The 26991-nt window shown below is 38.9% G+C and overlaps 1 protein-coding gene across 4 annotated transcripts in view; it reads left to right on the forward strand.

The window, feature by feature from the left end:
- The window catches only part of TPD52L1 (TPD52 like 1), a 111749-nt gene that overhangs the window by 59774 nt on the left and 24984 nt on the right, over positions 1-26991 (forward strand). For all 4 annotated transcript variants that reach the window (XM_008007162.3, XM_008007165.3, XM_008007167.3 and 1 more), the window contains exons 2-3: positions 15869-15984; positions 24885-25033. In XM_008007162.3, the coding sequence (XP_008005353.2) occupies positions 15869-15984; positions 24885-25033 (265 nt within the window). The remainder of the gene's footprint in view (positions 1-15868; positions 15985-24884; positions 25034-26991) is intronic.

Here is a 26991-nt window from a genome sequence, read left to right on the forward strand (position 1 = left end):
AAACCTGATGCTTTCTATACTTGTTCCCTTGACCTACTTCTAAAACAGTTTTTAAATAATTTCAACAATATTACAGTCAAGTACAGCTGTCTTTTACTGATATATTCTAAACAACATAAATTAAGATGGAGCTTGGAAAATATAACACAACTATGTCCTAATGACATGAAGAGACACCTTTCTCCTGCAGATGGTCCCAGATAGACATCAGTTTTCAACTTGTCAGGATGGTGGATAAGATTCTGCTGTAGGTGTCTTTAATTACCAAGTGGAACTAACATTCTAGTGTTACCTGCAATGTAATGAAGAGCCTGATTCATCTTGATCTTTTTCACTTTACTTATTACTTTCCTGAGAAACTGTGGATTTAGCATTCATTTTACCTGAGCATATAAAGGTATAAACTCAAGCAGAATATTGATGGAATGAAAGCTAGACTCTGGCTTAATGTAGTCCTTGAAGGAACAAGATGCATTAACAAAAATGGAGTGATGGTCCCAGTAGAGCTGGTATACTGATGTGTGCTGATTGTTACTTCTCTATCACATGTTATTTGCCACACTTGTTAATGGTCTTTGCATTGGTTGTAAGTCTTGGTTATTTTATCTTCAACACTTTAAGAAGAAATGTGCTTCCTTCGCTAGTTATCAGATTTAATTTATAGGCATTTGAATAGTGCAAATGTAAGGGCATGATAGCTAACTAAATTATTCCACAAATATTTATTGGGCACCTAGTATGAACAAGGCAGCAGTGACACAAAGAATGGAGCATCTCACAATCTAGAGGAAGAAAAAGACAATGAATTGTGGAATTAAAATACAGCATAGTAAGTGCTTCAATATTAAGTCACCTAACTCTCTTTATTCTCCACAATGTTTAGCAAATCATCTTTTACTGTTCATTTGTTTTTTCAAGTGGATTTTGTTCTGAGGAAGGAAAGAGAGCACAGAATTTACCTTAAGGTATTTGGCCTACTAGTCAAACCAATCTCCCAGCAGATTTGGTCGTAGAAATTATCATCCAAGAGGCTAATCACCATTGTGTAAACTGGTGGAATATAATTTCTGGACCTGAGAAAACACAAGTGAAGGCTTGGAATATGTTATCTCTCAAATATGCAGCCAACTTGGTGACCCCAACCTGAAAGGCCAGCTGATCTTATATGGTAATGAAAGCTGGGTCTTAATGCAGGGACATTTTCTGTAGTTAGCCCAGTGAAATGATGTCCCAAGCCAACCACTCCCATGCTTCTGAGCAGTGTCACCTCCAATGGTCCTTCCCATCACTCCAAATTTCCACAGCTTCCAGTGCCTTCAAGAGCATACTGTATAGGCACAAGCTAGGGATGGGACCAGGGAGGCCTTGGGTAAAAGCAGCCAATTCAGGCTCTCAGATTCTTCTCTTTGGAGGTGAATAGGAGTCCTTGGTTAGGTCTTGACCACAGAGATAATAATTTAGGCTTATGTATATTCCTGAAACCTTTAATTGGTTTGAGCTCCTGGAAGATTCCCTACTCTTTTGGACCATGTGGTACCTGGTCAACTGTTGAGTACCGTATACTTTCTGCTATCTTTAGTATTACATTGAATTTTAGTTACTTCAGTAATACACAGTTAACCTGAGATTGTTGTATCAATGGTATATTTTTTTCCTGGATGTCAGAAGATGGCCACCTTGTACATATGGATGAATGAGAAAGGGAAGGAAGGAGTTCCATATATTTGTGGACCTCTATATGTAATAGCATATCACTTCCATTTTTAGCCCAAATTAGGTTTTGGACAGCCACAAATCTTTCTTTCGAGACTAGAGTTCATTTTAATCAACATCTAACTATTTGGATTGTCACCTAAGCAGCATATTTTTTTTTTAGAAAAAGGAAAAGATGTTTAATTTAGTCGGCTACAACTTCAGAAGCATCTTCTAAGCTCTTTCTATAGTCAACTGATTAGTACATTCTCAGGCTAAGCATTATGGACATAACTTCTTTTTTTAGCCACAGTATTAAATGAAACCAAAGTTTTAGAAAACAGTACTATTAATAGTGGTGACTCATATGTTCTTTATATTTTCAGAAGGACAATAAATGTTTATAGGACAGTGTCTGAAATATTTTCTTCATGAAGTATTTAACCATAATTATAGTAACATGTAATATTATGTGTCTTAGTGCAATTTATAATGCAATTTGTAATGTCATTTATACCATATATAGTATATAGTGGTAAGGTATCTAGTAATGTATATAATATTATATATATATATGAGATGAAAAATATTTTAGATCAAATTAAGGCACAGAACATGATACTCATTATTCTAGTGCTGTTGGCAATTTGGTAGGATTCTTAGAGGAGAAACAGAGGAAAAAGAAGTTTTCCAGAGTGACAGATGGCACTAAAAGCTAGGACTGAATAGAACATGACTGAAGAATGCTGTAAGTATGACAGCCTACCTGGCATAGAGGCTTTGGTGGGGACATCACAGGCAGTCTAGGTGGAATCACCACTTACAGCCAGCTATGGAGGGCTTTGAATTATTATATGAGAATTTTCAAATCTACACTGGAAGCAATGGAGAATCCATCCATTGAATATTTTTTGAATAGGGTTTTGGCATGATGAAAGCAATGTGTTCAAAATACTGAGTGTTGTGTAGATTGGGTGGAGGGGAAAGAGAATACAAGCAGGAAGATGAAATTTGGCTAAGACTTCAGTGGTCTGAGTATGTAGTGATGAAACCCCTATGTTGCTGTCATATGGAAATGAAATTTAAAGGGTTATTTATTTTTCCTCATGCAGTCTGGGAGTTTGTTCAGAGAAGGAAGTTCCTGGAGTCGATGCATCAAGAATATTAACTATTTTTTGCTATTGACAAACAGACATGACAGATACTATGAAAAGAGCATCAAGAAGACTTTGTTGTTTTTATCTTAGGGGATTCATTCAACAAACATTGGTTGAGCAAGTCCTATCAGAAACAGTTTGGGAGACGTAAGCCACCCTGGACACTTCCCAGTGGTCAATGTGGAGAAACTGCAGCTATTAAAGCTCCAGGCTTAGGTCTTCAGTAAGTCCAGATTGTTTGATTGGGGTCTTGAGTGGGATTGGGAGACATTTCAGTTCCTGTCAAATTTCTGCATGAGGTGTTGTGGTAAAGTCAAAATAGCATGAATTCTGCAACCTAATAGATTTGCATTAAGATCTCAAATTCACCACTCATCAGCTATGTGAGTTTGGGCAATTTATTTAACTTTCTGAACCATCATTTCCCTTTTGGAAAATGAGGAAATGCCACCTATGGAAGATGATTCTCCATAGATCTCTTGTGTTTCTACACATTTTGTAAGCAGAGACACTGATGGTCTTTTTTTCTGGACTATTCTTCAAATTCATTTATAGTGAACAACGTTGGAAGACAGAGGCAGTGTCTCTTTCTAGAGTAGTCAGTTTTGCTTCTTCCTCCAGAGCAAAGGGCCAACAGGTTTACTTACTGCCTATTAGAAAATATTCAGATTCCCTGAGCCCAAGTTTCTTCAGCTGAGATGCAAACCCATTGCTTGTGCAGTATCCACCTAGGTCCTTCCATTGCACCCTCCATGGGACTTGGTAGCAAGGGGAACTCACTGGAACATGATGTTCATGCTATTTGCTGTGCCATGAGTATCTGATCTAGGAGTCTGGAATCTTCTGCTGGCATCCATGACACTATTGCGGATTAACTTGTTAGCTTGCAAGTTGAGTAAAATCTCAGACCCTTAATAGTGCTTGATGCCACCTGCCTAATGTGTTTCTGGGGAGGATGAGGCAAGATAAGATATGTAACACACCTGGAGAACAGCATGTGGTTAAAAAGAAACATACACATTTATTCCACTTCTTCCCTTAATAGAGTAACTGAGCAGCTGCTTCAAGAAAGTTCCTGCAGTGGTAGCAGCAGTTATCCCTTTTTCAATATAGTTTCAGAGTCAGGGCAGATCCTTTGTCTGAGTTTCAGGATACATTTGGGCATGACTCATAGAGAAGAACTCAACAAAGTTTAAGAACAGTAGATTATTATGCTACTTGGTTGCAATTCAAGGTCTTGAGTCCCTCATTAACTTCTCCCAAGACCAAGAAATATCATTAGAGAGCAACAAAGAGTAACCTGATAGCAATTCTTTATCCATGTTACTAGGATTCAGTTGGGGTTGAGGAGGAATAAACATAGTCATCTAAGATAGTTTCCTAGGACAGAGGAAAAAGGATTAGGGCCTGGGGAAGAGGAGAAAAACTGCTGTCTCTCAGAGAACATCAATCTGAAGGAGAAGATGCAAGCAACTGTTCTTATAAGAAGGATGGATAGTTCCCAGAAGGGACTGGTGGAGGAAGGAGCATCATCCTTGTAGTCTCTTGACACGTGTTATCACCTAATGCCTTTTTTTTTCGTTTGTTTGTTTTTTTTTTTTTTTTGAACACTTTAGTATGACATTCAGGTGGCTGATGCTGGGTTTCAGTTTTTAGAGACATTTTCTTGTTGGTGGCTCCAGGCACAGTGAGTACATTTGCCCTTAGCTGTGGTCTGCCCTTACGCCCTCATGCTAGGACATGTGGAGGTTTCAAGGTGAATAAAACTGATTTTCTATCATTCAGTTACTTACATTGTAAGTAAGGGAGGTAAGACACGTAAGCAAATAGACATAACCTCGGAGAAAAAGTTGCAAATGCCTGAGAGTGGGCCAGGTGCTGAGAGAGTGCTGTGTGTTGACAGCACTCCCAGGGAGAGTCTGGGTCCTGAGCCCTCACACCAGTGAAGAGAGCCTTTCGATCCCAAGGGCAGGAATGAGCCAGCAGGCCCAAGGTGTAGCTCAAAGCTGTAGAAGCTTATGCTGAGCTGTTGAGGCAAGCAATGCTGAGCACTGTCTTCAGAGTCTCAAAATCTTATCTCCACCATGTGCCTCTGACACAGATTTATTTATTTCCCATACACAGCCTTGAACTCTGATACTGGCAGCCCAACTTGTTTTAGATCTTTGACTTCAGGCTTAATCCCTAGTGACTGCTATCATCAACCTGGAGACATATAACCCTTGACTGCCATCTATGGCCACACGACCCAAATGAAATCATGGGTTCCAGCTTGGCCTATGCTCTCAGGAGGCCCTAGCCATGAAGGGCCAGGCATATTGAACTCAGCCTCAAACATTGGAGTAGAGAACGCCCATCTGGCATTTCTCAGGGCAGATGAAGACAAACATAGCTTAAAGACAAGCCCACAGTCATGAGGTCTATGCCAAGCTTCAGGAGACTCCAGGAAACCAGTCCTGTACCCTCACCTCCAGGAAATTCCTGGTTGGTCAATCCAGGGATATTCACTATAGTCCCAGAAGGGTCCCTGGCTTTTGTGGTTGAGCCAGCATCCCTGAACTTCTTTGTATACATGTAGAGAATGTTTCCAGATAAACTATTGAAAGGCCACATCTTAACTACCGGACCTATCTTCAGAATCCAAATAGAGACCACAGACCAACAACTGGTAGGTACAGTCCCATCTGTCTCAGAGAATCCAAATGCCTTAACAATGCCACTGTGTTGAGGTATGCTGGGGGCACTGTGTGGCCTGTTCACTAGGGCCCCACACCTGGCCCTCTTCAGAGTGAAGGGGGCTGGGCTCAGGGAAAGCAAAGAAGGAAATTGTCATATTGTTCAAGTATGGTTTAGACTCCTAGACCATTTATTACAGACAAGATCTTAAGAACTGTACAGAGGACAAAGTGACCTCTTCAGGCTTAGAGGAAGCCAGATTGGGGCAACAAATAATTTATTGAATTTTTAATTAATTTAATTTGAGAGCATGGCAAGTCATTGAAGTCATAGAGATGAAACTTAATAGAGAGTTCATAATGATCTCTCTTTCACCTGAATTCTGTGATATTATTAGTCTCTGTTTAACTCAGAGCTCTTCTCTGAAGAAAAAGAACATGACATTCAGACTAGTGCCAATGAAAAATGAGGCTTATTTTAAGGATAAAGACAAAGCTCATGGACATTCAGAGAAGTCAAATAATCAGGCCTCAGGCCAGGCTGAATTATAAATTCCAGTGAGCTCAGAGACCTGCATAGCACTTAATAGACTCTTAATAAATGTTCGTTGAATGAATGAATGAATGAACGAATGAACTCACAAATGACCTAAGAGAGCTCAGAGAAACACTGAGGCCTACACTACTGTCCTACCAATACCTGACTTAATCTTACTGCACTTAACTCTCCTGTGTCTCTTGGCCCAAAATCTCAAGAGAGGAATCCAGAGAATACCCCTGGGTCAGATGCCCATCTCAGTCCATTAAGCAATAGCCAGAGAAAGTAATGCCAAATGAATGTAGGGCTTACTTCTAAGGGTCAGACAGATTAAGCCAGAATAAGAAGCTGAACGTGGCCTGTGGGTTTGTATTTCTCTAAGTCATTCATTTTGTATGTAATTGCAGACTACCATGTATGGGTGTTACTTTAGGTATACATGTGGGTGGCACCACAGTGAAATATTTTTGCTTCTTGAGGACAGAATAATAGCTTCTGCTTTTTCTTCTATAGGGCTTCAATTTTATAAATAATTCTGACCAAGGAAGAATGTTACTCAAGTATGACCAGATTGGGAGCTAATGTACTATTATATGCCAGACACTGTGGTAGGCATTTTACAAAACTGTAATCTCTCACAACTTGTTCTTGTGGGTAGGCATTATTATCCCCATTTTACTGATGAAAAGAATGAGATTTCAACTATCATAGTTACAAAGTTGAAAAGGGGTGGAGCTGGAATTCTTCCTGAGATTGGTTTGTTCCCCAAAATTATACCCTTTCCAATATCACTATACTATCTTGCAATCACCTGACGGATCATTAAGTAAAATATTGGGATGAATTCTGCAGGACAGAGCCAAGTCTCTTCCACGAGTCATTAGTCAGGTAAAGACACTTAAGGCACATAATTAGGCAAGCATGTAGTTTTTTATTGAACATTGGTTTGAGCAAAGTAGCTCTAAATAAATTATGGGACCAATGAGGAACCTTTGATATGGTCAGGTTTTAGATGAGATGAGAAGGATAACAGGAGAAATTTGTTTGAAAAAAATCAAGTTACAAAATCCTGCGATTTCACTTTTAGATATATGGATCTATCTATCATCTATCATGCAACATATATGTTAAAGATGTAAAATACCCATTGTTTTATATATCACTAAGAAAGAAAAAGTGCTGTCAATTAATTGCAAGACATAATTGATTACGAAAGTCATCCTGATTTCAAAGATGTTAAATGTGAGGGAAAAAAAAAGTCTGTGCTGCAATATGTAGGAAAAGATCCAGAGAAATGTGCTCGAGCGTTGCAGTGGTGACCTCTGGGAGGTGAGAGTATGGCTTGTGTTTTATGATTGTTCATCTGTGCATGCAGATTTCCCTGCTCCACTCTTATCCCACTCTCAAAGGTTCAAGTAGGTGATCCCCAGCCCCAGGAGAACCACTTTTAAACTCTTTCAGCATGTCACACATTAGCGTTCACGCATGAGATTGTTTGCATGGCTTTAGAATTTGGGGATATACATCTCCCGTGGTATTGATCTTGGCATTTGGAGACTCTGCCAAAACTTCAGAGCTAACAGGAATAAAACACACTTTAAAGACCTTTTTACTACATGCCTGATTCAATAATAGGCAAGATATGAGTTGTTAGCAAATGAAGGAAAAGCATCCTGTTCAATGATGGAAGTTCTTCAGAAATAATATCTAGGTTAATGTGATACATCTAGTAAATGCACAGAAAGTACAATTCTAATAAATAAACTTGTTTTATATTTTTAATTTCCATCTAGAATTGACTCGTGTTAGAATTTTTGTGGTCTTAAAGATAATCATAAATCCAACAGTAATACGATTAACTCAATAATTTTTCCCTTGGGGAATACATGTAGATATTTTGAAGTTTTATGTTTAGGAATGCCTGAGGTTATTTTCACCAAACATCATGAAGAAAATATAATTAAGTAATAAATATTACGGTCTTAAATCTATTATTTAAAACATGGAAAATTTTCCTGTAAGCTACTTTATTGCATTCCTTCTTTTATTAAGTCTTAGGATAATTTTGTATTCTTTTTGAAAGTGTATGCTTTTCTCCCTTTGCTTGATTATACAGTTGGATTTGTTTAATTATCTAATACAGTGCAAGATTATTTTACAATTTAAAAGCAACTCTGCAACTTTTACATATTTGCCAACAATGCAGGGTATGACCACTGATCCAAAATCATAGTTTGTAATCATTTTAACTCCCAGCCCTCTGTATTGTTTCAATCATGGCCATGAAGCCATCACCTACTCCACAGGAGAACTTGCCAGCATGAACTGTAAGTGTGTGGATGCCAATGAGTGATTTCATTGTAAGGTTGAAGGAGACACTTTAAAGCTGATCCCTGGATTCATACTTGCCAAAATTTTGCCTACATTCTTCAGATGGCTTAAGACAAGGAAGGGCATAGGCTTTGGAGCCAGACTAGCTTTAGTTAAAGCCCAGCAATTTGGGACTGAGCCGCAGGTCCCATGAAAGCAGGTCTTCATCAGCAAGGCTGGGAGCAGACCACAGTGACCATTGTGACTTCTCAGTTGGAGCCAGTTTAATTTGTGGTGTTGTTCAGCTCTGCATGGGAGATTTAAATGGAGTCATCACTGGCTAACTGTAGGTATAGTGAAAACAGGCACATAGCAACATTTGACAAATATTTTAAGGCCTACCTGTTTTCCACAGACCTCACCTGGCTAACGGAGACGTGCAATTACTCGATTATAATCAGATCTTTGATTATTTACCTTTATTAAAACAATTCCATATATTTTATTGCATGTAAAAGAGTAAAATGGCTGTCTTTAAGTGCCAAATACTCCAATAGCAGGGTAGCAACATTTATTTACACTACAACTTGGTATATGTATATGTGCTCAATTTTTTTTAACCTGTACTTGTATGAGTATGAGCACCTAGGCTTTGAGTAGTGGGAAAAAAACATTAGGCCTAGTACATTCCAATGCAATTATTTTAAAAACCTCTTTAAATATTACTCATTTCCTCAGTAAAGTTATCTTCTAATTCAGATTTCTTCTTTTTCATATCCCCCTTTCCTTTGTCCTAGCTAAGGAAGCATCTGGTGTGTCTGGTATATGGAAGCCTGAAGGACTATGCAGTGCCTTGTATTCTGCTTGTATGGCTCTTCAGGCAGCTGAGAACATGATGTGCCCTGGTGCTGAAGCTTTTGCAGATACTACTCATGATCTTGTCCTCTTCAGCTGAGTTTCGGTTCAGTAGCCCCTCCGAGCTCATTCAGCTTTGCCTTGGCTCTCATTGGAGGGAGATTCTTTCCACTTCCTCCATTTGTCCTCTGGCCAGCGCTGGTAACCCCAGCCCCTGATGCAGGGGCGCCAACCTCTTGCCAAGGCAGTGAGTTTCTCCCTAAGTACTGTGAGATGTTCTGAATCCTATCCATGGTTAACTGACTGCAGAAGAGTGAGCTGGAGAATTAAACACCAGGGGCCTCTCTGCCCAACACCCCTGGACCTGCCACGGTTACAGTGATGTGACTGTGTACCAGATTGGTGTGCGATAGCCTGAAAGATATTCCTTCCTAGAGTTCAAAAAGGAAATTGGGGCAGTCTTCCTGTACCGGTCAGGGACGAGGAAAGATGTAAATGAGTGGCATGCCCAAAAGGGATGCCTGCTTCCAGAAAGCTTAATGAATGGGCTATCAGAAAAATGGCAAGAATTAAGGGTGTCGAACAGGGGTGTTGAAGCACCTTGGAACAGCCACAGTAGGAAGTCAATACAGTCCTTAGGCCAGAGGAGAGTTCTTGGAACCAGACAGTGGCTGAGCTGTAGAAGGGAGCTATCTAATGGGAGCTTTGGCCTATGGTAGTTGAAAGCTGAAAGCTGAAACTACAAGACGCAGCCTGGCAGGGAGGGAGTCAGGCAGGACTAGACATTTGCTAACCACTTGCTTCTGCCCTCCAGTGTCCTGCAGGGGCTTCCCATTGGCCAAGGGCAACGGAATCATGTTGATATAATCCTTAGGTCATCTCCTGGGCACAGGGAAGAGTTTAGGAGGGTAGAGGGTGGGTCTGAAGGAGCAAACAGAATCTCCAACAGATTCCTCTATAAATGTAACACATTTCATACTCTCTGGGCCATGCCCAAAGAGAAAAGTGGGACATATACATGTCAGGGCTTAGCTCTCCTCATTGTCCCCCCTTTCCTCTTCCCACCATCTACCAGGGATAGAGCCAAAGGCACACACCTCCTTGGTAAGCCCTAGATATCTAAAGGGTATCTAAGGGGAACTGCTTGGGCTGGATGTCCTGGGCTTGGCTTTTGCTATGCCAAGAGAGAAATAATGATATGTAGAATATTGCCTAAAAAAAATTTATTTTTGTAAATCTGTTTTCTTGCTGATAAATCCAATTTTAAATGCCAAAATCTTAAATATTAACCTTTTCTTTGTGTTTCTTTAACTTCTCTGTCCTGCTGCTGGCAGATGGATGCCTTAGACCAGCTAGGAACATATTACATTTTGGGAGAGGCAAAGAGAATACAGCACGTTAATACTTTTAAAAGCTATTACTCCCCAATTTCATGCTGCTGTAGTTTGTATGGAAATTTTAAAATTTTATAGCATTTTCAAGTATATTATCTGATTTAACATCATTTAACCTTAGCAACACTCCTACAAGGTATCCATTTTACAGATGAGATAATTGAGGTCAAATATACTCTGCTAGTTAACAGGAAACCCACAGGTAGAATTCCAGATCTCCTGACTCCCATTAGAGTGCTCTTTCTTCTCTGCCAGACAGGGGGCCGCAGTTTGCACATTTGGAAAAGAGAACCAAGTTCATGAAATTGGTTCATAATATACTGTACTTGCTAAAAATGGTGACTCGAGCATTTGCCCAGTGATAATTGCTTTCATTGAAAAATATGTTTTTAATTTTTTCTAATATCCACTTCCATGGTAACTAGGTAATTTTATACTTATTTTATTGCCCTTCTTGCATTATCATCTGTCACTTGGTATCTTTTACCATTTGCTTTTTTCATTCCTGGTTTTGACTTCATTTCACTGGTTAGTTACCTTTTTAATCCACCTCCTCTTTTAAACTACTTCTTGATTCTTGAATTATCCTTTGACCTCATCATTTGATTGCTGCTTTCATAACTCAGTGAGTTGAACATATTCTGCTGAAAACAGCAGGTCTTGTTTTCATTTTGTCTGTGTTTGTGTGACACCCTGTGTATAACTCAGAGAGCACCACTGGGACAAGATGCAACTGAGAAAAATATATGCCTAAGTGGAGAAAGGATGAGGGGAACTTAGACCTAGACTAACTAGTAACTGGTCTCTGGGCAGATTTCTTGAATGGGTGGCTTCTGGCAGTGAGACTTTGAAAGATTCATGATGTCTCTGAGGAGTGGGATGTTGGGCCCATCAGAGCTGAAGGCCAGTTCAGAGTTTCTCACTTTATAAGGTTTATGCACCTCCTCCTCTGAAAAATGGAAGCTACCGGCTGGGTGCTGCGTCTGCCTTTCCCTAGATTCACTCGAAGCTTCCCAATTCATGTATTACCAGTTAAATAGGATTTTGAACTTTCTTTTCTTCCTAGAATATAGAAGGTACTAAAGATGTTTGATGTCTTGAAAAGTCTAAGGACCTGGAACTATTGTTTATTCCCTGGACCATGTCTTTTCACGCTATGAAGATAGGGAAGATTGAGAATTTGGGTTCCAGCTAAGTTTGAGCAATATCCGTAAATTCTTGGGCCAGGCTGAGTGGGGAGAAGTCCACAGTGTGTTGCAGTACCCCTAGGACTGTCTCCTGACCCCCAATGCGTGGGGGCAGAGCTTACCTTCTGGGTCTATCTCTCATAGCTGTGCTTGGAATTGCTGCTGATTCCTGGTTTAGATAGTTATCGTAGAGCACTGATTAAAACTTCAAATGACCTGTAAGTTACATTGTTTTACCAAGAGTCTGTTCTCTCCTTTCTCTTGAGTCTGTAGTCTCATAGGTTGCTGATGTTGCATAAAACTGGTACAGCCTTTCTGGGTGATAGTTTGGCAGTAGGTTACAAAACATCTATGCGATTTGACTGAGTAATCCAATGGATAGGAAGTCATCATGAAGTACCTAATGACTTAGCTAGGAGATGTTCACTGCAGCTTCCCAGCAAACAGGGTAAATTATTAATCATCCATAAGACAAAATAATGCACAACCATTGAAAATACATAAATGTATATATGTGTCTTTAGACATGAAAAGATATTAATATCCTATTGAATAAATAAACCAAGTTTGCAACAGTTAATCCAGTATATATATCTATATATCTATATATGAAAATATTAATATACCTATGCTCAGAAGAAGTACCAGAAAGGAAGGATCAAAATACCAATTTCTGGGTAATATGATTAATGTTGATTTTAATTAATAATGGATAATTTTATCTTACTGTCTTCTATGATGACCAGATATTATACTTATGAAAAAGGAAATTACTTAGCACTGAAACTGTCTTCTGGCATAGAGAGAAGGGATGAGGATCTGATGAACATGGATCAGCAATATGCCATGTTTACTAATGTTTGTTACCATGTTGGCGGTGACATCAGGGTGCCAATGGCACCTTATTGATTCAGGCATAAGGATGAGAATACCAGGGACTCAAGAGAAGGGACAGCTTCAGAACTATACACACTTGAGCCATATTTTTCTTCTTTTTATCTAAAATGTTCTGATTTTGTAAGTTAATGATTTACCTTTCTCTTTTGACTTTAGACAAAATGCACTTTCATTTGTTTATGAAATAATTATAAGTATACAAAAGAATATTTACAATATAAAGGTAAAGTGGAGAAAATACTCATGAACAGAAAGTCAGTGTCCAGAAATGGAGTATGACCATTGATCCTGTAAGAGTTCCCTAAGGCGGCAGTCCCCAACCTTTTTGGTACCAGGAACTGGTTTCGTGGAAGGTAACTTTTCCCCAGACAGACACAGGGTGACGGTGATGTTTTTGGTATGATTCAAGCACATTACTTTTATTGTGCATTGTATTTCTATTATTATTACATTGTAATATATAATGAAACAATTATACAACTCACCATAACGTAGAATCAGTGGGAGCTCTGAGCTTGTTTTCCTACAACTAGACGGTCCTATCTGAGGGAAACGAGAGACAGTGACAGATCATCAGGCACTAGATTCTCACAAGGAGCGCGCAACCAAGATCTTGCGCATACGCAGTTCACAATAAGGTTTGTGCTCCTGTGAGAATCTAATGCTGCTACTGATCTGACGGGAGGCAGAGCTCAGGTGGTAATGCAAGCAATGGGGAGTGGCCATAAATACAGACGAAGCTTTGCCAGCTCGCACACCTCTCACCTCCCGCGGTGTGGTCTGGTTCCTGACAGGTAACAGACCGGTACTGGTTCGTGGCGCAGGAGTCGGGGACCCCTGCCCTGTGGGATCCTCCATTCCTTTCTCCTTTCCTCTCTGCCTTGAGAAGACCACAGTCCTGAATTTTTTATTATTGCCTTGCTTTTCTTTATAATTTAATTCCTAAGTAATATTTTAGTTTTGTATGCTTTTGTACTTCATTAAGTGGAATTATACTTATTCCTCTGCAACTTGAGTTTTTCACTCAATGTCTTATTTCTAAGTTTTAGCCATTTAGTATGTATAGTGATAGTTCACTCATTTTTCTATTGTCAAGTCTTTATCATGGAAATGCACCACAGTATACTTATGTATTGTTCTGTTTATGAACTTTTGTGTGACTCACAGTTTGTTGGTACTGTGAAAGCTTTTATTAATGGTGTCTGATGTGCATGTATAACATCTAATGCTCATGTAGATTGTCTCAGGTCTATACATAGTGTAATTACTGGGTTATAGGATATGTGCATGTTCAATTTTAATAGATAATGTAGATCATGCTTAATCATTTTCCAATTATTTTTATCTATTTATATTCTTGCCAGCAGTATATGAGAGTTTCTATCCTTTGCATAGTCACCAACATTTAGTAATGTCAGACTTGCAAATTTTTGCTCCTCTACTGAGCATGAACTAATTTAATTTGTATTTCCCTAAGCATCAGTGAAGTCAAGGATGTTTTCTTGGGTTTATTAACATTTGTGATTTCTGCCTATAAATCATCTGTTCAGGTCTTTTGACCCATATTTCTATTGGATTATTTCTGGTTTTAAAGTGGGTCTGTAGGAATTCTGTATATATTGGGAACAAATCTTTTTACTTATATATGTGAGAGATATCATCTTCCAATTAGTGGCTTGTCTTTTCATTTTCCATATAGCGTCTTTGATAAAGAGACATTCTTAATCTTATTCATCCTTTTTTCATGGTTTGCCTTTTTGTGTCTTAACAAGTCCCTTCCTAACCGGAGGTTCATAAACACAAACTCCTAGATTGTCTTCTAAAATGTTTATAGTTTTGTCCCTGTGAATGGTTTAAAGGTGTCCAGTGTGTTTTTTTTCTATAGAGATAACTGTTCCAGGACAATTTATTAAAAACCCTTCTGTTGCAGGACTTTCTCCTTAGTTCAACTGAAAATGGGGTCCTTGTCACACAACCGTGAAAGATTAGGCTTGCAGACAATTTGAAGGGTGAGAAAAATGGAATTTATTGGGTGAAAAGGAAAAAAACTCAGCAAAGCAAGAGAGCTTCCTGTTAACAAGCCCCCATCTCACAGATAGAATTCCCAGTTACCACCCCGGAACGGGAAAGGTCAGACTCCTACCCCCTAAAAACAGCACAAACTTCCATGGCTTAACCTGTTGTCCCAGTGCTCAGGCCGGTGGGAGTTTCTCCAGGGACCACTTTGTACTTGAATGTCTCATTTCCTTTCCCTACAGAGGTGTAAATGCCAGCTCTGACTTGAATCATGTCATAGATGAAGTTTCCCTCTGAGTGTGGGACTGTTTCCTGGGTTCCCCGGAGAACACAGGCATTTGAGTCAGCCAGATGTTGAGGGCCCCTACCAGGGAACTTCTTTATATTTTAAATAATAAGTCATTTATCTCACATACCAAGTTAGAAGCTATTCTGGATTATCCCGAAGCACAATGATGGCATCAAGAACCCGGCTCTTCTCGTATTTTCCTCTGCCAGAGTCAGTTTGTCAGTGATGGTTCCTCACAGCTCCAGCTGCTTCGAGCCACATCTGCAGTGGAAAAAAGGCCTTCATATTTTAAATTCTGGACCACCCAGGTGGTGTGCATTCAAGTTGCAAGCTGCTTTCCCATGCAATCCCACTCAGGGTCACGAGTTCTCAGGGGAGGATTTTTTTTCTCTGTCCATTCAGTGCTGAGTTGCAAGATGTGTGAAGAATGAAGGTATTTATTTCTAGTTCACCTGACTCTCAGGGTGCAGCCCTTGGGGCCTCCAATTTACACAGGAATCTCACATTAAACCCCTCTCCATGGGTGGGCCTTAGGCTTTGTCCTCTGCCCTTACACCCCACCAGACAGTGAAGAGCTAAGCTGGAATTCACCAAGGTGGTAAATGTAGACCTCCCTGAAAGCTTGTCTTGTTTACATCTCTGCCTTCTCATTTTCTCTTAAATGTTTTGGCTTCTTGGTATTCTTTGCTTTCTTGGAGCTCATCAAACATTTAGGATGATTTTTGTCTTTTCTGGAATTTTTAGTTGTTTTTCAGTGGGAGGGTCTGTCAGTGCATCTAGTCCTTCACACTATGGAAGCAGAAGTTGGTTTAAATTCACTTTAAAAATTGCACTCTCTTTTATCAATTTTGCCTAAAGGTTTGCTGGAGACTGAACCATTGCAAGGAAGAGATGAAGATGCAGTAGCCAGTGCTGACTTCTCTAGCATGCTCTCTGAGGAGGAAAAGGAAGAGTTAAAAGCAGAGTTAGTTCAGGTATGTTTAGTAATCTTATTGTTGCTATTTCTATCTCTGGATCTTGAGAGTTATTATTAGTTTGATGTAAGTCCCATATTGTAATTATGTTGTCTTTCATTTAATAAAATTTCTAAACGAATACATTACAAGATGATTCATTTTTCCAGGGTATTTTTCTAATGTTATCTATTACCTGTTGGTTACAGTTGTAGAATGAATCGTTGTGCTGCCTAAGCAACAATCATAACTGGTTTTAAATATGCACTTCTTATTCTTTTTACTATTAGAATACTATGGGAATAATAAATTAGTGACACGCTTGATAGAATTCATTCCAGACCATGTTATAGGCGCAAGATCCTTTTGAAGACCAGTTCTGGTTTTAGATCAGCAACTTAGCTCAACAATTACTTTGAAATGATTTTTTAAATGAAAAAGTCAATCATAGAAGCAACTGAATTTGTAAGTTGTGTACTTTTTTGGCAGAAAAATAAAGCTGGGGGTAGAGAGGAAAGCTATGCTTCATCGAGGCATAATTAGATCTTGTGGAGCTGCTCTGGGGATCTGGACCTAGGGAGGAGGAGGAGATCAGGTTCATTATGAATACAAGTCTTTGTTCAAGTCTTTTGCTTGCAATACCCACTTTAGACACTTTATTGAGAAGCCTTTACTTTCTGGGAGGAGAGTGTTGTAGAAAGGGCTCCTTGAGTAGGAGGAAGCATCAGAGCCAGAGGAGCCGAGGCCAACATTCCCTCCCCATTCTCTGTCCTGGCTCATAGGCCAGGAAGATCCTGTTCCCACAGAAGCAAGGCTTGGCCTTCCTGCTTTGGCCTCTCCACAGGCTGAGGACACAGCTCTGAGCTTCAGCTTACCCTCTCCCCACTTTGTCCACTTTGAACTCTGAGTTCTAACCTCCTGATAGTGTTTGTCTATAACAGCTCAGAATAATATTAAAGACTTTCAGGTGCTTTTACAAGACACACCCCCAAGTTAATTTCATTTCAAAATAAAAGAGCAGCACATTCCTCTGGTACAACCAAAAATTATTTCAGTAAGCACAGTGCCTCAAATCTTTAGCTGGGTCTGTCTGTGGCCACTGAGTGGCTGCACATACCAGAGTACACAGACCAAAGTTAGCATTAACAGATAATGGACTGACTCCACATATTCTTATGGCCTGAAATTCTGGCCCATGACTAGTTCATGCTAACTGCAGGGTCCAAATGTCATATTCTGCAGAGTGGGGTAAGCCAACTGAGTCTAAGCTAAAGCTTCACTCCATCACGGTAATAATGCTAGTTTAAGTTCAGGCACAATATTTGTAACAGACCAATTTCTATAAAATGCCTTGATTTTTATTTTTCTGAGCTCTAGGATTACTGGGGTATACATACATACATACACTAATATATGTTGATTTTTGTACATTCTCTATTTTCTAAATGTCAACAGTGAGCATGATATTACTTTTATAATCAAGAAAAAAAGTATTGGTTTTAAATGGATGCCACATGAATATAAAGAACTAGAAGTGTTTTCAGAAATTCCTGTCTCATTTGACCACAGTAATACACTTCCAGCACATTTCCTTCCTGAGAGTTTTTGAGCCTGACTTCTGGAAATAACACCAGACTCTCTGTTACTGTGTTCAAGTTACTAGGATTCATGTTTTGCACTAGCCTCCATGCTTCCTGGCTCTTATTTCTGGGTTTTTCAGAGATGAAGAAGTACCACATGCTGCCAAAGGTAGCATCCTGACTTCCAGCGGCACATGAACACAGCTGTCTGCCCCAGGCCCGGTGAAAAGCAGAGGAAGTGTATCTTTGTAATTTTTCTTCTTCACATTTCTCTTTCTCTGCGTCAGGCCACCTCTGCTTTATGCTCATTCTGTTTTTAAAACAACTTTCCTTACCCTTTTACAAGTCTGCATGCAGATGTGTGGACACAGGCACTCGAGTTCTTTGATATCACATATGCATTCGGATTCTACCTTCAATGCTAGGATTTATTTTTAACAAGGACACACAGAAAGCCATCTCTGCAGTCTCACTGCTGGCCTTATGGAGAACTGAGGCATCCTCTGCCCCAAATCTCCACAGAGATTCTTTACGGGCCCCTGGTCACAAACAACTCCTCTTTCTATCTGAGGAAAGATCCTACCGGGTCTGTTAGCTCCTTGGGTACTGAAGATACCTCGGAGACCAGCCTATTAGATGACGGCCTTGGAGTCAGGCACTCAGTTGTGGTCATGATCCAAAGCAAGACTTGTGTGTACAAGGACTTCTGACCCCTGACTGCTTTGCTGAAAAGAGGTCTTGAGTGTGCCAGGTGTCCAGCCTCCTCTTTGTTTCCTTCCTCTCCCTACTTTCCTCACCTCCTCTGTGAAATAAATAATTCAAAATAAAAGCTGTTGGAACTTTAAATTATTTTGAGTCTTAAAGGAATGTGATTATGGGACCTGAGTCACATAACAGGCAGCTGTAACCTAGGCAGCTGTAACCAGTTTCTCTGATTATAGACTAGCCTTTTCGTTACCTACATTGTTTTGTAAAATGCTATAAAAGACTAAAGGGCACCACAGAAGACCTCTTTTATTATAGATTAACTTCCCTCTTTATTCTCTTACACAAACACCTTAGATTGTTTAAGATGGAATGTTAAACATATACTTTTAAATTGGAAAAGAAAAATTAAACAAGCTATAACTAATCAAATTGCTGTAACTCATAAACCAGCAATATATGGAAGATGCTGTAATCCTATTAAATTTCTTTGTTTTTTGCCTATGTACATCAGACTTTAACTTTTCAACTTCATAGCACTAGCCACATTCCTTCAGAGTCTGTGTTTCCCAGATGTCTATCCTTAGCTTTTCACTTGAATTAACTCTTAAACTGGATTCTGATCCACTTTATTATTTCAGGTTGACACCTCCTACAGCTTTTTGGCTATGCTGGATTCCTTCCTCCCAGTTCTCTTTCTCTTCCCTCCCCTCTGTCTTATCCTGCATTATCTTGTTGATAATATTCCCATGAGATTGCCCTTAGACTTCAACCAATCTCATAACTCCGTTCTCCCACACAGCCAACGTATTTTTGTCTGCTTACCAAGTGCTGGCAAGAGGAAGACTTCCTCTTTTGGTAGGAGATGTAAAATAAGCCAGTAGTGTCCAAAAGGCTTACATCTTGGACAAATTCGGCATTTTAAAAGAGGAATCTCTTGGCCAGCCGTGGTGGCTCACGCCTGTAATCCAAGCACTTTGGGAGGCCAAGGTCGGGGGTCACCGGAGGTCAGGAGTTCGAGACCAGCCTGGCCAGCATGAAGAAACCCTGTCTCTACTAAAAATACAAAAATTAGTCAGGCATGGTGGCACATACCTATAATCCCAGCTACTCGGGAGGCTAAGGCACAAGAATTGCTTGAACCCAGGAGGCAGAGGTTGTAGTGAGTCAAGATTGTACCACTGCACTCCAGCTAGGCAACAGAGTAAGACTCCATTTCAAAAAATAAAAGAGGAATCTCTTTTAACATAACTTGATCTTTAATTTATTGTTGTGGTCATGCATTATGTATCTTTTTTAAAGTTCGTCAAATGTGAGGCCAGTATCACCTCTGATCTAGTGCACTGGTTCATGCATAAAAGGAAGGTAATTAATATTTATAATTAGCTTGAGTTATTTTATATTTTAAGCAAACATTTATATTTGTAAATGCCAAAAGTAGAATACGCTTTTTTTTTTTTTTTTACAAATCTTGTCAATAAATAAAGAAGTAATCTTCTGTTTCAGATATTTATTCTCATTAGTCTTATTACCAGACACCTTTTCTGAGGTCTTTACACATCTGTTTTTTTTTCTCTCTCTCTCCTTAAACACACTTGCCCAAAATTCTGTACCACTATCATCCCACTCCCACTTTAATTTCACTAAGCTGCATTTTATGTTTAGTATTTCATAATGTTTCTTGCCTTTTGAAAAGGATAAAGTTTTGGCATTAGTACTGTAAATTTGTGATTATATAACAATCAAGTACTGCCAATGTCCCTGAGATAAGATGACTTAAGAGAAATAGGCATTAATAGAAATAGGAAAAATACCAGACAGCATTATCAAGCAAGTAAAGCCTATTTTCATGCTCTCTCAATCTCTCCTTTGGCTCTTTCCTCTTCCTTTCGTCTGTGCAGTCCCCACGAACACACAGTGCCCTCAAGCTAACTGTGTCTTACACTTGCAAAAAAGTGCCTTAGGCTCTGGGCCTGCCTCTCTCTCTCTCTCTCTCTGCTCCTTCCTGAAGAGCTTAACAGAACTTAACTCTTTCTGGACTGAGCTAGTGGACAGCTAATGTGTTCATAACCATAATATCTTATTGTTATGCCCCTCTCAGACAGTATCTGCATTTTAATCTTGGGTCTCTTAGCCAAAAGCAGGAGGAGTAGCCCAGAGAGGCAGGCCTTGAAGCCACGTGCACATGAGACCAAATGTGGTGACTCCTAAGCAACACACTGATGATGCCTAGTTTATGAAAGTATTTTTCCTTCTGGGTTGCAGTTAGAAATTTTATGTAATCTAGGAGATAAAACAGAAAAACAAATTTTATAAATTTCATACTGAAGCTAATTCATTAGCTAATTCAGACTAGTTAGTTCACTTTTTTGCATTTTTCTTTAGATAAATTTGTATAACGTAAACTTACCCATTTTAAAGCGACCGATGCAGTGGCATTTAGTACACTCACAATGTTGTGTTGTGTAACCACCACATATGAAAGGAAACTGGTACTCATTAAGCAGTTGCTTCCATTTCCCACTCCCCAGTCTCTGGCAGCCACTAGTCTTCATTCTGTCTCTATGGGCTTACCTATTCTTGATATTTCATATAAATGAAATCATACAATATGTGAGCTTTTGTGTCTGGCTTCTTTCACTTAGCCTGATGTTTTTGAGGTTCATCCATGTTGTAGCATGTTTTTGTACTTCATTGTTTTTATGGCTGAATAACATTCCATTTTATTTATCTACTACAATTTGTTTATCCATTCACCTCTTGATGGACATTTGGGCTGTAGTCATCTTTGGTCTATTGTGAATAGTGCTGCTATGAACATGTGTGTTCATGTATTTGTTTGAGTACCTGTTCTCAATTCTTTGGGGTATATACCTAAGAGTGGAATTGCTGAGTCCTGAGGAAATTAATTCTGTGTTTAACTTTCTGAGAAACTGCGTGACTGTTTTCCACAGTGGTGGAACTATTTTACATTCCTACCAGTAATGTACAGAGGTTCCAATGCCTCCACATCTTTGTCAACACTTGTTATTTTCCTGTTAATTCATATTTAAATAATCAAACTTAAATATCTAATCTTGGGCATAAATATTCATCCAACAAGGAGATCTTCTAGGGAGTCAAGAAACCAAAAAACTAGACCATTAATTTGGAATGAAGAAATAATTATTCAAAATTAAAAGGAAAAGATATATTAAATTCTTTCATTCATTAACGTGATTTACTTGCACTTCATCTCATTCCAAATTGGATGTGGCTTACAGAAGCACTTACAATATAGAGTTTCCATACTACTTGTATCGGAATATCTGAGGATGCTTTTGCTAAATAACATAAGTAGTCTGGCTCCACCATATCTAAGGCCTTGAACTCTCAGGGCATTAAAAGGCAGCAGATGCCTGGGAATCTGCATTTTAACTACGCTCTCTTATTGAAACTGAAGTTGAGAACCACTGAGATAACTAGACCGAACGATCTCAGTCAAATAAAGGATTGAAGTTCATCAGCAGCAGCCTGTAAGGTATTTGTAATTAAAGACCTCATTGTGGCAGGACTCTTGGCTCTGTACAAAGAGAGGTGGTTGGTCCTTTGGAACCTTACAAGTTAATGTAATTAAAGAGTGTCTGTTTTTCCAACTTCAGGGATTTGCTTAATAGAGTTTTTGGCATATATTTAGATATCTGATAAATATTGCACTGAAATGGTTAGAATTTTATTATAGAACCTGAGAATACATCCAACTTAAATAGCTGACATCAAGTCTTCTTATTAGAGGTCTCTTCCCCATGTGTGTCTTTCAAAGTGTGCCTGAATTTTTAAATTATTAAATGTGGGACTTTATATTTCTTTTTTTTTTTTTAGAATGATTTTTGTTAATTGGTCAGTTAATGTTTCTATCGCTTTTTCGGGATCAAGATTTTATTAAAAATTTAATGGTAGCTCTGAATCCTTTACTTTCTCCCCACCTCCAGATAACAAATGAATAATCCATAGCCCCCTGTGATTTTCGATACACTTACGGAGCTCCATGGCTATGAGGTTGAGAATATTAAGGTGTTCAAGTCTCTTTCTCCTTGTGTACATCTGTAATTTATTTCAGCAAGTTAAAATTTTTCCCATTTTTTTTTTACATAGTGGGAAATACTGTAACACTCAATATACCAAAACAAAAAACAAACAAACAAAAAACAAAAACAAACAAAAAACAGACTCTCAGTAACTTCAGTCACTCTAAATGAAAGAAAGCAGAAACGGCCTTTTTAATAGAGCATAAAAGGCTGACATGAACCCCAAACATTTTCTGTGGTAAAAGAACAAGAGATACAAGCATGAGAAATATTGGGCAGTAGATTAAATGCAGGAGGATACATTGACAAAGATGAAAAAGAGAAATATGACATGATAACAAAAGAATAGAAGAGCTTAATTTTAAAATAGCAGTGTATTCTCATTTAATGGAGAGACTAAAAGCATCATTCTCTTTGGTGGTCCCTAAATATACTCCTTTTACAGTCATCAGTGTATGTGTGTACACTGAAGACTCTTGCTCATCAAGGAAAGACAGGGTTCTATTGATTATACTATGTTTATAGAATAAGTAATTCACTTTAGATTTTAGAAAGGTGTCCATATACATATGAAAAATGTTCTATGAACATAAAGAAATGGATAATGTTAAATTGCCAGGACATTTTGCTGATATTAAAAACCCCAAGATATTTCTACTTCTTACTGTGGATGCTTAAGATGCTTGTGCTTCAGTATTTCTGCTTGGTTTGCTTACATGATTATTTGTATATATAAAGGTTCACAGAACCATTTCTGTCTGTTCACTGTTGGGGCTGGTAAAAGACTGGGGGTTTTATTGTATGTTTTGTTTTTGCAAAGGCAGATGCCCTTCTTGAGGTGCTTTCCTAGGAGCTCTGACTCTGGAGATCCAAGGAATGCATTTGCAAGATGACTGACAGGCTGACAGGGTTGGTGTGATACAGCTTGTGGTCCAAAGTAGAGTGACACTTTACATGTAAATGAGCCACAGTTGCTCCTTTTTTAAAAAATGCAGTGAGAAATCTACTAAAGTGACAGACTTTTATTACCTCCATGCATGTGGGATACTAAGGTAGTTCTAATGATTCTTTTCTGGCTTAACAAGGAAAAGTCATAAAATTTGTTTTTTGTTTTTCAGAAAACAAAGATGTAAATGTAAGCACTGTTACCAAAGCAATATATTATAGAGTATGGTAACTAATTAAAATCAAAGACTTTGTGATTTATTCAGATTTATTTTCACAGGATAGAGCAGCACTTTCCAAAATCTGAGTACTTTACAGAGTTCTTGTGTTAGAAATTGCATTTGCAAGAGCAATTTTATGGTGCTGAAGAGATCTGCTTTTCTGTGGCACAGGGGAAAGAGGAAATATGTCCATACGAAGCCTTGTACATGAATGTTCATAGCAGCTTTATTTGCATTAGCCAAACCTAAATGCCCTTTCAACAGGCAAATAAACAACACACTGTGGTATATCCATACAACGGAATACTACTCTGCAGAAAAAGGGGAAGAACCATTGATAATGCAGCAACATAGATGAATGTAAAATAACTATCTGCAAAGCCAAGCAAAAATAAGTATATATGCTATGATTCAATTTATGTAAAATTCTAGGAAATATCTGCAAACTAAACCCTAGGGAAAGAAAGTAAGTCAGTGGCTGTCTGGTGAGAGTGAATTGGGGGAGAGGAAAGAAGAGGGAGGGAGGAATGACAAAAAGCAAGTAAAAGGTGATGAATATATTCACTACTTTGATTGTGATAATGGCTTCATGGGTAGATACATATGTTAGAACTTATGAATTATACATGTACACTTTAAATGTCTGCAGCTTATTGTATGACAGTTACAGGTCAATAAAACTGTTAAAAAGAAAAATCAACACAAATCACTCCTTTACATATATCCTCTATTCCCTTGTTCCTCCCTTTCTTAAGGCATTAGCTTGGCAAAACCCCATTGTCTGCCAATTCCATTCCTGCACGAATGCAACTGTGTGTGGTTGGCAAAAAATAAACTACACTGAGGCCAGGCATGGTGGCTCACGTCTGTAATCCCGAAACTTTCGGAGGCCAAGACAGGAGAATCCCTTGAGGCCAAGAGTTTGAGACCAGCCTGGTCAACATAGTGAGACCCTGTCTCTTTAAAATAAATAAATAAAGTGACGCTTGAGAAGAAGTTATATAAAATAAGGGTACAGTAGAAAACCAATTTTTGTTCAAAATTATGTCTATATACAACTTATAGAAAGAACATTTGCAAGTTTAGAAACCAAAAAATAAGCAGTGACTATTTCCTAGTAGGATACAGGTGATTTTTATTTTCTTGTTTATGTTTTTCTGTACAATCTGTCTTTTTTTTTAAAACAAGCAGCACTGATTACTTCTATAATTATTAAAATGAAAAATTCTGTTTCTACTTTGAGATATTAGACTATCATCTGTAGGGAGTGTGTTTGGCAAACCCACACGTGGGGTTGTATGAACAGGTGGGTCAGAGGCTGCTTTGGAACACCCAGAGCTTCTGTAAGTATCCTTTTTTGCTGGTCTGACATTTTTCCCCTCCATTTCCCCTTTACCTTATAGCTAGAAGACGAAATTACAACACTACGACAAGTTTTGTCAGCGAAAGAAAGGCATCTAGTTGAGATAAAACAAAAACTCGGCATGAACCTGATGAATGAATTAAAACAGAACTTCAGCAAAAGCTGGCATGACATGCAGACTACCACTGCGTAAGTATCATATGAACAGTGTTTTATTAACCCAGCCTGCTGGCTCCTCACTTTATTGTGTTTTGTTTCATTTTTCCTACAAGGCTGATTTGGTGCATGAAGCTAGGGAAAAAACAATGCTTTCTCTAAAAGCAAAGCAAAGAAATGTGAATAATCATTAAGTATGTTTCATGTGAAGCAGATTCTATGAAGCAGCTTCATGAAATAAAACTTTATTCACTGAAACTCTATTTTCACTCAGACTACTTTCATTAGGTTTTATTGTTTGAATGTTTTTCTCTTTATATTTTTAAACATTTGTCAGATATACTTTTTTTAAACTTCTTCTCATAAAAACTATAAATGAGAAGGTGTTTTCTCCTCAGCACACTTGACACTCATTACGTATGTCTTCCAAAACTGGTTGGCAGTTTCAGTACTGACTTGTTGGCAATTGATTTACAAAGAAAACCTTGTACTTCTCGTCTTTTGTTTTGTACTTTTCATTCTCACTATTCTAGGGAGTATTTAGAGTTGGGTTTAGACCAGTAGAAATGGTTTTGGCCCTGTAATCCCAGCACTTTGGGAAGCTGAGGTGGGTGGATCACGAGATCAGGAGATCAAGACCATCCTGGCCAACATGGTGAAACCCTGCCTCTACTAAAAAATACAAAAAAATAGCTAGATGTGGTGGAACGCCCCTGTAATCCCAGCTACTCGGGAGGCTGAGGCAGGCGAATCACTTGAACCTAGGAGGCAGAGGTTGCAATGAGCCGAGATGGCACCACTGCACTCCACCCTGGCGACAGAGGAAGACTGTCTCAAAAGAAGAAAAAAAAGAAGAAATGGATTTTGCTTTGCCATTATCTTCCTGTCTTATGTTAGGCAAGGTACAGAATAATCTCGATTATTCTACAATCACACTTTTTTTATTATTCTTAAGTTGCATGAAACATTTAATGATGATGGTGCTTTTCTAATGTTGCAAAGTATTTTACCTGCCAGGGGGTCTTGTACCAAAGAAGAGTACTCCACATATGTGATGTAATTTTTCTTCTTTTTGTGTATTGGCGGTTAGGGGCTGGTGAGGAAATCACAGAGGCTTTATCCCTAGCCCTAACTTTAGTCCCAAATTTCACCATTAAGAAATTGTCTTCGGGTTATGCATTTTCTTCTCTACTATCACACTTTGGAAGGTAAAGATATTGCATTCCTAATAACTAAGTTGGAGCCAATTTTTCTCTCTTTCTCCTAGGCATAGAGAGACCTGATGGTAGGAAGAGGTACCAATGATTGACAGCAATTATTTCAGTTTTGCCAGCAGCCAACTTTGCCTGCTGGTTCCTAAGAACTAAAGTGTAAGACTTTTTGCTGCTATGTGAAGATGTCCTTTGTATGAGGAATTGGGTCTAAAATGAGCATGACATCTCCCCAACTTCCTTAGTTTCCATAAGAATGAGAATGTTTCTCTCCCTCTAAATATGGCCTAGCAGTCCTACTGGGCTCTATGCTTGTGCACCCTAAGGACTCAACCAGATAGGTTCAGGGCACAGCCCAGAGTCAGGCAGGATGGAGCCAGGGAGCTTGTCAGTTTATCTCCAGAAGTTAACCAACCTTCCCCAACCTAATGATGACAATTACGGGAAAAAATAAGAAATCATGCACTGATGTGCAGCAATTTAAAAGATAAATTGCAACACCATATGAACAAGCTCCTGAAAGGATAACAGGGTTTTAGACATTAAATTAAGTTTATCTGTCAGTAGTTTCACACTGTGGCCTAAGGGCTTCATATTACATTGGTCTGAACTTCCCCGTGGTGTATAAGTACCAGGAAGACCTTCCTGCATGGCCTTCCTAATCACATTGCACAGGTAAACTACCCAAATGCAAGGCGGGGCAATGCTGGCAGTTCTGTTGCTGAAGGAAAGAGGTGCCTGGCAGGGAGGTGGGAATGTCTGAGCCAGAGGGAGTGTCAA

Source organism: Chlorocebus sabaeus, chromosome 13, assembly GCF_047675955.1.
Source record: "Chlorocebus sabaeus isolate Y175 chromosome 13, mChlSab1.0.hap1, whole genome shotgun sequence".
NCBI classification, from domain to species: domain Eukaryota; kingdom Metazoa; phylum Chordata; class Mammalia; order Primates; family Cercopithecidae; genus Chlorocebus; species Chlorocebus sabaeus.